At 40.6% G+C, this 14,384-nt stretch overlaps 1 protein-coding gene across 2 annotated transcripts in view; it reads left to right on the top strand.

Annotated features, from left to right (window-relative positions):
* Positions 1 to 229: 229 nt before the first annotated feature.
* FAM76A (family with sequence similarity 76, member A) overlaps positions 230 to 14,384 on the top strand; it is a 23,899-nt gene continuing 9,744 nt past the window's right edge. For both annotated transcript variants that reach the window (XM_014546836.1, XM_005875249.2), the window contains exons 1-5: positions 230 to 248; positions 376 to 440; positions 4,056 to 4,110; positions 5,222 to 5,374; positions 10,932 to 11,089. In XM_014546836.1, coding sequence (XP_014402322.1) covers positions 243 to 248; positions 376 to 440; positions 4,056 to 4,110; positions 5,222 to 5,374; positions 10,932 to 11,089 — 437 coding nt within the window. In that variant the 5' untranslated portion in view covers positions 230 to 242. The remainder of the gene's footprint in view (positions 249 to 375; positions 441 to 4,055; positions 4,111 to 5,221; positions 5,375 to 10,931; positions 11,090 to 14,384) is intronic.

The following is a 14,384-nucleotide window of genomic DNA, read 5'->3' as shown; positions in this document are numbered from 1 at the left end:
GTCGCCAAGCTGGCTTTCAAAATTACATTAGACAGTAGTTTTATATACGTAAGCAATGATGAATTTAACGCAGCACTTGCATTTCACAAGTGGACCTGCTCAAAAATCACACAGGGGTAGTGGCAGCACTAGGCTAGAGTCCAGGGCTTCTGACTCCAGCCTTAGGCTTATTCATACAATTTATGACTACAGACTAGTTCCGTATAAAGCCGACTTATCTCCCATATCACCGCAGGACAGTGATGACGGTAAGACAGGGAAAAAATAAGGCCCGGCCTGTTTCAGTGACTCACTGAAGCACAGTGGCTGTGCGGGGTACTGAAGCTGTTTCCATTTCTGACCGCCTATTAAAATTACGTCCTCATTTCGTTTCAGGAATGTCGGATTGCACACCCTGTTGTGAAGTGCACCTACTGTAGGACTGAGTACCAGCAGGAGAGGTACCGTTTTTGTTGACCATGAAAAATGTTAATAGGCTTTTTTCCTCTTAAAACTTGTAATCAATTTCACTTTACACAGATTCTGCAGTTTTTTGTTCCTCTCCATGGAAATCTTTAGTAAAAGTCGAAAGATTTAGCTCTGGCTGGATGGATTAGCTGTTGGGGGCCTTGTCCCGTACACCAAAAGGTGGGGGCTTTGCTTCCCCGCCCTGATGGCAACCAATGGATGTGTGTGTTTCACATCGCTGTTTCTCTTTGTCTCTTCTCTTCCCTTTCACTCTCTCTAAAAATCAGTGAGGAAAAATATCCTCTGGTGAGGATTGATTAAAAAAAATCAATAAAAAAACACACCCTCAGGCGAGGATTTTTTTTAAAAGGCAAAAGATTTATGTGATCTGAAGGGAAAACAGTATGATTCTGCAGTTTTTTTGTTTAATGTATTTTTATTGATTTCAGAGAGAGAGAGAGAGAGAGAAACATCAATGATGAGAGAGGATCATTGATCGGCTGCCTCCTGCAGGCCCCCCACTGGGGATCAAGCCCGCAACCCAGGCATGTGTCCTTTGTGGGAATCAAATCTGGGACCCTTCAGTCCACTGGCCCACACTCTATCCACTGAGCCAACCGGCTAGCGCTGTAGTTTTTTTTATTTTTTTATTTTTTATTTATTTTTTTTATTTTTTAAAAAATATATTTTATTGATTTTTTTACAGAGAGGAAGGGAGAAAGATAGAGAGTTAGAAACATTGATGAGAGAGGAACATCGATCAGCTGCCTCCTGCACACCCCCCACCGGGGATGTGCTGCAACCAAGGTACATGCCCTTGACCGGAATCGAACCCGGGACCCTTCAGTCCACAGGCCGACGTTCTATCCACTGAGCCAAAGAGGTCAGGGCTGTAGTTTTTTTTATTATAACACGTTGATGGGTATAAAATACACATGTTCCCTAGTTACGTCTAATTTTGATGGCTTAAAAAAAATTTTTTTTAAGAAAACATTTTTGTCGATTCTTAGAAAGAGAGGGAGGTAAAAGGAGAGAGAAACACAGTGTGAGAGTGAAACATCGATTAGCTACCTCCTGCACTCTCTACCTGGGCATGTTCCCTGACTGGGAATCCAACCGGCAACCTTTCAGCAAACCAGAGGGCGTCCAACCAACTGAGCCACCTAGTTAGGCTTAAATTTTTTTAAGTAAACTTTTCTTCAGATCCTTGATCATTTTATATTGTGGTTATAATCTTTATGACACTCAGAAACCACAGGAGTTCAACATGAGCCTTATGCTCCAGTATGTCTATATACAGAGTTGGAAGAATTTATGAGCCAAAAGAAGATACTTTTGGAAATGTGGCAATCCTGGAAAAGGATTTGTTAGCCCTATTCACATTTGAAACTTATTTTTAAAAGTGTGAAAAACACGTAGGTACTTAGGTATGAATAAACACATCTTTGTGGGGGAGGTGCTTTTCTATAGCAGTAAAGTGCTTTGTGGTTTATAAGTTTAGTAAGTTCAAACTTCGTGGAACTGCACGTGTAAGCGACAGTGCCTTAAGCATGGTGGGGCCTATTTGCTAGCTCACACATGGAAACATACAGAATATACTCTAGAAGCTTTAGTTTTTAGCTTTTATATTTAGGTTTAGGATTCATCTTTAATTTTTGTGTGTGGGGTAAGATAAGAAGTTTGACCCTTAATTCATACCATACATAAATGTTAATTCAAGATGGATCATGGAAGTAGTTTCACTTTGCATATTTTCTAAGATGTTAGGAACACTTGTATATATTGATAATATATCCCACCTCTTCAATAATAAATCTAAGTATATACCAAAATATTCAGCATCACAGAATCACTGATGCTAATCCTTTTTTTAGAAGTCTCTCAATGTACTTCGCTTCTTGTACTGCCTTCTTAAAATTGCAGAAAGTTGCCCTGGAAAATATTTTCTTTGAATATCTTGTTTTAATTTAAATGTTTTCTACTTTGAGGTTTTTCTTTTGTCTGTTTTAACGTTATGGTCACTTTCATAGGAACTGTATGGTAAAATAATCATAACATAGTGAATAGGCTGGATTTGCTATATTATAATTTTGTGTGATTTTATTTTTATCTCCAGAATATTGTTTAAACTGTTCTTGCACACCAATCACTTGTTTGTACATCCCTTTTTGAAGAGTTAGACTTTATTTAAAGATGATTTTTTCCCCCAAGGCGGTTCATCAGTTCAGGCATTTAGGTAATATTATGTATGAACTCCGGCAAAGGACATTTTTATTTCTGTCAGTCTTTGGCTCTTAGACAAATTGGAAATACTGACAAAATATTTGGTTATAGCCCTGACTGGTTTGGCTCAATGGATAGAGCGTCGGCCTGCGGACTGAAGGGTCCCACGTTCGATTCCGGTCAAGGCGGCATGTCCCTTGGTTGCGGGCACATCCCCAGTGGGGTGTGTGCAGGAGGCAGCTGATCGATGTTTCTCTCTCATCGATGTTTCTAACTCTCTATCCCTCTCCCTTTCTCTCTGTAAAAAAATCAATAAAATATTTAAAAAAATATATTTGGTTATAGTATCTATATCCCCACATCTGAGATTTTTATATTCTTTTACTTATAGAGAGGAGCATAGATAAAGAAAAGTCAACATGGATACAATTTCTGAGTTTCTATTTCAAACAGATATATTTAATATTAGCCTCAAATTTTTCAACTGTTCATCTGAACTAAGGAGAATTGATTTATTTTCTGCTAGTCCAATTCAGTCTAACATAACATTCCTTTTAAAAAGTACATTTTATTTTTTTTCTTATTAACTTGGGAGAGAGAAACATCAATGTGATTGGCTGCCTCCTGCACGCACCACAATAGGGGATCGAACCTGAAACCTGGATATGTGCCCTGACTGGGAATCAAGCCCGTCACCTTTTTGGTGTATGGGATGACACTCCAACCAACTGAGCCACACCAGCCAGTTGGTTGGTTTTTTAAAATATGTTTTTATTGATTTCAGAGAGAGGAAGGGAGAGGGCTAGAGAGAGAAAAACATCAATGATGAGAAAGAATCATTGATTGGCTGCCTCCTGCATGCCCCCTACTGGGGATTAAACCCACAACCCGGGCATGTACCCTGGCTGGGAATCGAACCATGACCTCCAGGTTCATGGGTCTATGCTCAATTACTGAGCCACACCAGCCTGGCCTTTGGTTGATTCTTGTATGTGTCCTGACTGGGGTCAAACCCACAACCTTGGTATATCAGGATGATACTCTAACCAACTGAGTTACCCAGCCAGGGCTTTAACATTATATTCTTTTGAGGTTCCTCTCCATATCTGATAATTTTACTTAGAGATGTCATAATCAGAAATAACTCACTATTTTAAACCAAAGCCTCATTTATCTGAGTTAATAAAATTAATAACTACAAAATAATTAAAAGAGCTATTGGCCAGATACTCAACCTTCAGATAACCAGATGTCCAGACTATATTTCACCTTGGCACAAAGCAATGAGCAAATTGCTTGGGCTTAAGGAGGAATCAGTGTTCAGATGTCCTAACTAAAACAACTTTTTTCTTATAGAAGCCTTGTGTCTCTTTCTTCCTTTACAGTAAAACCAGTACAATATGCAAGAAATGTGCTCAGAACGTGCAGTTGTATGGAACGGTAAGTAGTTTTCTGTGTACCTAACAGTAAGTGCTCAGGTCTCTTGGAACCTTACATTCTGTGGACTATTAATGTAATTACTATATTTTTATTGGAAGAACTAGTTATGTGTAAATACTTTCTCATAAAAATATATCTAGTGTTTGAATTTTCAAACTCAGCTAATACTCAGTTTTGAGGAGTTCTGTATTTATAGTCACTGTTTAGGATTGTGATTATAATTTTCCCGAGAGGCTACAGCAACCAGTATGGAGAAGGAGAAAGATGGATTCCATGACTTGACCTCTTTGTTTGGTAGCAGTCAACTGTTCTTTTTTACCCCCATTGATTTTCAGAGAGAGAGTGGAAGAGAGGTGGGGAGGGTGGGGAGAGAGAGAGAAAGAGAGAAACATCGATGTGAGAGAGACACATAGATTGGTTGTCTCCTGCACGTGCCTGGACTGGGACCAGGGATCACACCTGCAACCCAGGTACCTGTCCTTGACTGGAATCAAACCCAAGACCTTTGGTGCCCAGGCCAACGCTCTAACCACTGAACCAAGCCAGCCATTGATGAGTGATTTTTTTTCCCTCTCAGGGTGAGGGGTTCAGGATACTATGGTCTTGCAGACATTTCTTCCAACATGTTTATACAATGACTAGAGGCCCGATGCACAAAATTCGTGCAAGGGCCTTGGCCCTGGCCCACCACCACCGCAGCTGGGGGCCTCTTCCGCCTCTGTCTCGGCCCCACCTACTGCGGCATTTTCCGGAAGGAAGGAAGGACATCCGGTCTAATTAACATAGTATGCTTTTATTATTATAAAGGCAAAGAGGCCTTTTCCAGAAAATTGGAAGCACTTGTTGGTTTCTTCAAAGAGCTCGTTCTGTTGAATTTCTCAAAGAAGTCCCAGCATATACACTAATGAGTTTTTGTTATTTTTTCATTTATTTATTTTAAAATTAATAGTCCTTCACATTAAAACACTTTACATAGTGTTAGAAATTGGACTTCACTTGATCCATCAATGTAAAAGGAAACTTAGGAAGTTTTACCATGACTATGTAATACGAATAATTGCTTTAAAAAAGGCATTGGTATTTTACTTGACCCTGTTTTTTCCTCTTTTAGCCCAAACCGTGTCAGTATTGCAATATAATTGCAGCATTTATTGGCAACAAATGCCAGCGCTGCACAAATTCAGAGAAGAAGTATGGACCGCCATATTCTTGTGAACAGTGCAAGCAGCAGTGTGCATTTGACAGGAAAGATGACAGAAAGAAGGTAAATCTCTGTGTTTTTCTTGATTTTTTTTTTCTTTCAGAGACATGAAGGTGAGCCAATTGTGTTAAAAAGACCTATAACAGAAATAATGTATGATAGAATTGTGCACCTGAAACATATATAACTTTATTAACCAATGTCACCCTACTAAATTCATTAAAAAAAAGAGAGATAACAGAGAAAGGTTTCTCACTTCCACTCCTAGTTCTCTTATTGACCTCGAAGAAGATACTCAGCCTTTGTTTACTTCATTATCAAATGTGGACCCTTACATCTAACATCTCATGAGTTAGTATCTCATGAGAACCTGAATTATAGTGGTCAATATCCCACATAAGTGAACTGGTGATTGGCAGAATTCTATAGAACTCTGTAAAGGAGAGATTGTGACTCAAGAGAGTCATACTGTCAGTTTTATTATTGTCTGGCTATTTATTTATTTATTTTTACTCCTCACCCGAAGATATGTTTGTTTTTATTATTATTATTATTGGTTTGAGAGAGAGAAAGGAAGAGAGAGAGAGAGAGAGAAACATCGATGTAATAGAGAAATATTGATCGGTTGCCTCTCTTACGCGCCCAACTGGGGATCGTACCTGCAACTTGGGTATGTGCCCTGACTAGGAATCGAACCTGCCACGTTTTGGTGTATGGGACGACACTCCAACCAACTGAGCCACACTGGCCAGGCTTACTTTCTGGCTCTTTAATTGTTTCTATCTGTTGAAGTTAAGGATTACAAGAATATGACATAAAGGGAAGCTACATGTGAAATGATGGTACTTTGGTGGAATCAAAATGGCACATAGTGTGTTTGGGTTTTTTTCTGTTTAAAGCCCCCCAGTGAGTTCCAGTTGCACTTAAAATAAAACCCAAACTCCTTCCATGGTTTACAAGGCCTGTATCTGACTCAGTCTAAGCTGCCCTCACACTCACCAAGTCTTACCTTGTCCCAGCCATACTGGCCACCTTTTAGTCCATCAGACATGGCAGTCTCATTTTCACCTTTGCCTGATACACCCTTCTCTTAACTGGTTTCTTATGTCACCTCTCAGCTCATCAGCTGCCACTTCCTTACAAAGACCTTTTATTAGTTCCCTCAGTCACTCTTTATCATATTGCCCTGCTTTATTGTCTTCATAGCATGTAACATTATGATAAATTATCTCATATGCTTAATTGTTTGTCCACACCCACTAGAATGTGAAGTCTTTTTTAAAAAAATATATTTTCATTGATTTCAAAGAGGAAGGGAGAGGGAGAGAGATAGAAACATTAATGATGAGAGAGAATCATTGATTGGCTGCCTCTTGCACGCCCCATACCGGGATCAAACCCAAAACCCAGGCATGTGCCCGACCGGTAATCGAACCATGACCTCCTGGTTCATAGGCCGGCACTCAACCACTGAGCCACACCAGCTGGGCATAGAATGTGAGGTCTTTATCTTTCTTGTTCTCTGCTATATTTTCTGCATTCTGGCATATACTATGTGTGTGCTCTCTTTCTGTGTGTGTGTGAGTGCGTGTGTGTGTGTGTGTATGTATATAGATGGAGATAGATAGATTTTAATAGATAAGATTTTACATTACTGAAAACTATCTCCTCTCCCTTTTAATTGTCTTATCTAGCAAGGCCAAAATATTAATATGTATCTTCTAGCTTACTGTTATTTATTGAGAAAAATTATGGTTCTTATTTTCTACTTTTTAAAAAGTGACTAAACTGATTGTTTAATGAAGTGTAATTGACATACAAAATTTTATTAGTCATAGGTGTAAAACAGTGATTTGAAATTTGTGTATATTGTGAAATGATCACAATAAGTCTAGTTAACATTCATCACTATTGATAATTACAGAATTTTTTTTTCTTGTAATGAGAACTTTTAAGATCTACTTTTTTAGCAACTTTCAAATGTACAATACAGTATTATTAACTATAGTCACCATGCTGTACATTACATTCCCAGGACTTACTTTATAACTAAAAGTTTGTACCTTTTGACTACCCATTACACTTCCTCCCAACCCTACCTCTGGCAACCACCAACCTACTTTCTTCAATAATACTTTTTGAATAAAAACATTCAGTACAAAAACTATTTTTCAGTGTCCAAAGGTGCTTTTCTAAGATGCTTAGGCTCTCAAGAGCTGGCTTCTGCTAACCAAATTTACTATAGGAGAATATAACTTTCCAGTGACCAGAATCCTCCTGCCTACCAACCAGGGCACCTCTTCCCTGAATCAAGATACTGCAGAGGCTGAATTAGTAATTAGCCTATCTAATAAAAGGACAATATGCAAATTAACCGTCACTTCATCACAAAGATGGCGGCACCCAATCCTCTCAGCCCCGCCGGAGTCCCCAGTCCCGGGGGGGGCAGCTGCTGAGACTGGACAGCGTGAGCGGCCTGACGGAATGCTTGCTTCGTTGCTGTGGCGACAAGTTCCCTCTCGCAGTCTGGGGCTCTCACAGTCCGGGACCCCTCTTTCCTTACCGCCCGCCTGCAGCAGAGATGGGAGAGGCTCCCACCACCGCCGTTGCCAGTCCCGGGGGGGGCAGCTGCTGAGACTGGACAGCGTGAGCGGCCTGACGGAATGCTTGCTTCGTTGCTGTGGCGACAAGTCAAGCGTTCCACCCTGGCCGCAGAGGGCCTCTGGGCAGCAGGCTTGGAACACTTGTGTTGTTGCAGACCGGGCTGAGGGACCCCTCCCCCCCACCCCCCCATGCATGAATTTTGTGCACCGGGCCTCTAGTATAATAATAGTTGGAGCACAAGCTTTGCAGTCCCTCAGACCTGGGCTAGCTGAATGGTCTGGGCAAGCAAGTTAGTCTTGTTATGCATCAATTTAATCTTCATTCCAGTGGGAATAATAAAAGCTAGTTGACAAGGACATAGGGAGATTTTATTGAGATAGGTATATAAAACACTTAATTTTGAGCCTTGCACATAATATAACTCAATTGGTACTTATATTATCATTAATTATATTACATTAGAATTCATTAAGTTTCTACTTTCTTACTTATAATTCTACCTTAAGAGTATGAATAATTTTAGGCATCCTCAATCACATATTCATAAACTTAAGGAGAGCTAAATTTAGGGATTGAGAATAGGTGATCTGGATTCAGAATGCCTGGTTTGAAATCTTGGTTCTGTCACTTATTTGCTGTGTGACTTTGGGCAAGTTAATCTATCATTGCCTCAGTTTCCTCATTTCTGAATGAGGCTGAGCAGACCTCATCATTGTTATGAAGATTGAGGTGTTACGTGTAAAGCCCTTGGAAAGGAATCTGGTATATGTTAAGTACTCAATTGGTGTTATCTATGATGACTTCTTTATGATACTTTAATTCTCAGAGGGTAATTTTACATTTTTAAGTTTATTTTTAAAGGAGAGATCTTAAATAAAGTGCCCTATGGTTTGGTGTGCTATTTTTATGTTTAATGCTGGCTTTCTTTCATTGGAGTTACCTTGTTTTCAAATTCTTCTTTAGTTAAAGCTCTTTTCTAAGCAAAGTCTTCCAGAGTGTTTTAAAATTAGGCCTTCAGGCATATCCATAACATGAAATCAACTAGATTGAAGTTTGGTTTCAACATTCATTTATATGTTCATTAACCAATAATAAATGCTTATCATGTATCAGCCACTATTCTAGGTATGGGAAATACACTACCGAACTAAACAGAAAAGACCTTACTCTCTTATAGTCATGTGTATGAGAGAGAGGTGGGTGAGAACAAACAAGGAAATAAATGAACACAAATTTTAGAAGTTAGTGCTATAAAGGAACAGAGTGTATGGTAGTGAGTGATTAGGGAGGCCAGTTTAGATTGGACAATCAGGAGGACCTCCACGGAGATAAGATTTGAGCTGAAACTGGAATGATGAGAAGATAGCAGCCATGGTATTTCTGGAGAGCAAAGATTCCAGGAAGAGGGACCAGTTATGAAAAGTACCTGAGGCAAGAGTGAGTTTAGCACATGTGAAGAACAGAAGGTAGAGTGAGCAAGAGGAAGATAAAGGGAATGAGGTTACAGAGGCAGGTAGGGGCTACATTTAAGTCAACATAGACCATGATAAAAAGTTTAGATTTTATATTAGATACGATGAGAAACCATTGGATTTTAAAGAGAGAAGAGATATAATCAGATTTACATTGAAGAAGCCCTCTTCAAAATAAGTCAGTTGGGGAGAAAGATAAATATCACATGATCTCACTCATTTGTGGAACATAATAAACAACATAAACTGATGAACAAAAACAGATCCAGAGACAGAGAAGCATCGATCAGATCGTCAAACCTCAGAGGGAAGGCAGGGGAGGGTGGGGAGAAGGGGGAGAGATCAACCAAAGGACTTGTATGCATGCATATAAGCATAACCAATGGACACAGACACCAGGGGGGTGAGGGCAATGGAGGGGATAAGGACACATATGTAATACCTTAATCAATAGAGAGAGAAAAAAAAAGAAGCCCTCTTTGGTAGCTAGGTGGAAATGGTTTTATAAGAGCCTAAGAGTGGAATTAGCTCAATTTGGATGGCTCTTGCAGTTGTGAGAGAGAAGAATGGCTTTCCTTGGGTAGAAGCAGTGAAATGGAATAGATTCAAACTCATGGACTGCTAATGGGTTAGAGGGTGGGTGCAAATTGGATTTTGCTAACAAGACAATATTTTAGATAAATGATGGTATGACCTACCCATGTTCAAGATGGGGCAAGAGATCTAGATTCAGGAATAAAAACATGAAAATTAAAATTCCATAAATATCAGCCCACTCCCTCCCTACCCTGATGCATTCCAACCAGCTCTGTTGCCCTGCCACCAGCACTAGGCTGTCCCACAACCGATTTTTCAGTTAACGCTGCACAGAGGCACCCCAGCTTCAGAGGATTTTGGAAGCCCTTCTGCTTTCGTAGCCCTGTGCCCTTCTCCCTGGTGCAGAGCAGTTTCTGCTCAGAGAGACTAACTTTTTCTAATTCAGAGTGCTACTACCAGGGACTGGGGCCCTCGAATCTACTCGTTTATTGGTCTTTTTCTGGAGATATTCTATCTGAGAAAAGATACATAGCATACCATTTTGTGAGCCATTTATAAGGTATTAAAACTGAAATATAAATTTTATGTTTTATCTCCTGTCTTCTCTCTGCTGAATTTTCCTAACAAGCACCATGGAGATATTTGTATCTTTTTAAATTCTTGGAACTTTCCTCTGGTCTCTGTTTGTTAAGTTAAAGAAACCCAACAAAAAGATACATAAAATTAGCAACTCATATTTATTAAGCAATTTTTTTATGCGCCTGGCACCATGCTTTACACACATTATGTCACTAATCCAACAGCCCTCTGAAGTAGGTACTATTACCCCCCGTTTTACAGATGAAGAAATTGAGCCCCAGAGAGCTCAAGTGACTTGGCTAAGTTCACACAGCTCATTTATGGCAGAGCTGGAACTCAGCTCAGAGGTTCTAGCTCCTTATGTTCGTGTTCTCTCGTATCCATGTACATGGTTTCACCTTCTTTATCTTTGTCTCCTTGTCTTGCAGGTAGATGGGAAGTTGCTGTGCTGGCTGTGCACACTCTCATACAAACGGGTCCTTCAGAAGACCAAAGAGCAGAGGAAGCACCTGAGCAGCTCTTCCCGCGCCAGCCACCAGGAGAAGGAGCAGTACAGTCGATTGAGTAGTGGCAGCCATTATAACAGGTAACCCCCTGATGCATAAGATAGGCCTAGGGGTGCTGATAGGTCAGATGTAATGCACACACAATTAGCCATAGAAGATATCATTATGTATACATTTTTCTTGTTTTTTTCTCTCTCTCTCTCTAGTTACTAGCCTATGGAGGAATCTCCTTTGTCATATTTTACAATTCATATGTTTTCCAAGAGCTACAGAGACTTCTGTGAGGTGTCAGAATTTTCTGACTTGGTTTGTATTGTGTCTGAAGAGTTTGTGAACTTACTCCGCTTTCACATGTAATGTTCTCCTCACCCTTAGAGTGGATTATTTCCCTGGAAGATTGGTCCTTCCACTTTCTGAAGGATGCAGCTGTTTGGCCAGGAGGTTGATAGATGTTCTAGGTTTTTCCTGGTAGTGTTGTGAAGAGTTCTGGCTCTGGATTGAATCATGGCTTTTCCAGGTTCTCTACATGAAAACTTGGACAAGTTTTTCTTCTGTAAAATGAGATAAATAATAGCATTATCGCATGGAGTTGTTATGAAGATAAATTATATAATTCATGCATAGTGATTAGTTTTATAACTGGCATTTAGGAAGCATTTGATACATTTTAGTTACTCCTGTTTATTATTACTAGTATGATTTTATTTATCCATCTAGCAAACATTAAGTACTCTTATGGGCCAGGGACTCTGGTAGGAATGCAGAGATGAATAAAAGAATCATGCTGCTCACCAAAAGTATGCAGTCTGGTAGGGAAGGCAGACCTGTAATCAAACCATTGCAGTATAGTTCTGTGGAAGCATGGAAACATTAATTCCACAGTGGAAACGTCAGATACAGGCCTGAGAGGCAGTGGTAAATGACTGTCTTGGGAAGGCTGGAGAAGAGCTGGTGTTGGAGCTTTATCGTAGGATGTCAGAATCATCAGATAAGGAGTGGGCAGAGGCGTTCTAGGCTGAGGGAATAGCATTTGCACAAAGACATAGAGTATGTGGGACTCTGGTGAATTGAAAATCCTTTTATGTTATTGGAGCTTAGGTTAGGAGTTGTGAAATGGGAGGAAAAGGCATTCTGCAGATCTGGTAAGGAGCGTGAACTGAATCATGGAGTCAATAAAAAAAATTAACCCTGATTATTATGGAGAATACACTAAAGGAAAAAAAGACTGGGGGCTACTTAAGTTTTTTTTTTGGTTTGTTTTTGTCAAGTCCAGGTGAGAGATGTTAATACAAGAACCTCACTGAGGCCCTGGTGACTGTGGCTCAGTTGGTTGAGCGTCCCATGCACCCAGTTTCCTGGTTCTCCTGCAGCCCCAATAGATGTCTGTCTGTCTGTCTGTCTTTCTCTCTCTTTCTCTTTCCCTCCCACCCTCCCTCCCTCCTCCCTTCCTCTCTCTCTAAAATCAGTAAAAACATATATTTTTTTAAAAACAGAACACAGACTTCACTGAGGCAGTGGCTCCAAAGAGGCAGATTCAGGAAGATACTTTAGAGCAGGGGTGGGAAATGTCCAATCCCATCATTTGGTCTGGCCCTGCCAAGGCAAGAGGGGTGAGTTAATTAAATGTTTGACCAAATATAGCAAGCTAATTTTTAAGTTGATAATTTTGTATGGCCCACAAATGATGTTATAAATACCCAAATGGCCCTTGGCAAAAAAAAGGTTCCTCACCCCTGCTTTAGAGGGAGAATTAGATAATTTGATGAACATATAGATGGGCAGGAACTGGGTGAGTAAAGGATAATTCTCAGGTTTCTTAGATTCTTAACTTACAGAGAGTATAGGAAGGGGAGAAGAGAAGTTCAGTTTTGAAAGTTGAATTTGTTGAAGCATCAAAAAGAATTATTTAGTGGGAATTTAGCCTAGAACTCAGAAGAGAGGTTTGGATATGGGCCATACACTTGTCAGTGAGACTAGAGGTTATTTAAAATGCAGATTCCTGTGATCCCACCCCAGGGTTTAATTTAGTAGGATCTAGGATAGAATCCAGGAATCTGCATTGTTTTATAAATATCCCAGATGATTCTGCTGTACGTGATCTGAGGAACACTGTTTCCAACTATTATGATAGGTAGTTTTTGATATAACTCATGTTGGAGGCTGAGAACAGAACTCTAGAAGCATTCAAGGAGGATGGACTGAATATATTTGATATCCAAAATATATAAACATACAACTCAATAGCCAAGAAGAAAAAAAAAGAATACAATTTAAAAATGGATAAAGGACCCGGATAGATAGACATTTTCTCAATGAAGACATATAAATGGCCAATAGATACATGAAAAAGTGCTAAATATCACTAATTGTCAGGGGAGTGCAAATCAAAACCACAATGAGATATCACCTCACACCTGTTAGGATGGTTATTATAAAAAATACAAGAGATAACAAATGTTGGTCTGATTGTAGAGAAATGGGAACCTTATACACTGTTAGTGGGAATGTAAATTGGTACAGCCACTGTGGCAAAAAATATGGTAGTTCCTCAAAAAATTGAAAATAGAACTACCATATGATCCAGCAGTCACTTCTGGGTACATATCCAAAGGAAATAAAATCAGTATCTCAGAGAGATACCTGCATCTCCAATTCATTGCAGCATTTTACACAATAGCAAAGATATCCAAACAACTTCAATGTTTTTCAACAGATGAGTGGATAAAGAAAATGTGGTATATTTATGGAACATTATCTATATACTAGAGGCCCAGGGCACGAAATTCGTGCACTTGGGGGGGGGGGCGTCCCTCAGCCCGGCCTGCACCCTCTTCCAGTCTGGGACCCCTCAGTGGATATCCGCCTGCCGGCTTAGGCCCGATCCCCCCGGGGATCAGGTGTAAGCCAGCAGCCAGATATCCCTCTCGCAGTCTGGGGCTCTCACAGTCCGGGACCCCTCTTTCCTTACCGCCCGCCTGCAGCAGAGATGGGAGAGGCTCCCACCACCGCCGTTGGGGCTCGCCAGCCATGAGCCTGGCTTCTGGCTGAGCGGTGCTCCCCCTGTGGGAGTGCACTGACAACCAGGGGCAGGTCCTGCATTGAGCATCTGCCCCCTGGTGGTCAGTGCGCATCATAGCGACCACTCATTCTGCCATTCGGTCAATTTGCATATTAGGGTTTTATTACATAGGATATAAAAGTCAAGCGACCTACCAGAATGACGGAATGACTGGAACAACTGGAATGACCAGTCGCTATGATATGCACTGTCGGGGGGCCAACCAGCCTGATCAGGGGCCCCAATCAGCCCCTCTCAACCTCCCATGGCCCCTCCCCCTGCCGGCACCGCCCCAGTCGGCCCCCTCCCACCCCAAT

The sequence above is a fragment of the Myotis brandtii genome, unplaced genomic scaffold, assembly GCF_000412655.1.
Source record: "Myotis brandtii unplaced genomic scaffold, ASM41265v1 scaffold456, whole genome shotgun sequence".
Lineage (NCBI taxonomy): Eukaryota > Metazoa > Chordata > Mammalia > Chiroptera > Vespertilionidae > Myotis > Myotis brandtii.
The sequence above is the reverse complement of the archived record's forward strand: the minus strand, read 5'-3'. Positions and strand labels throughout refer to the sequence as shown.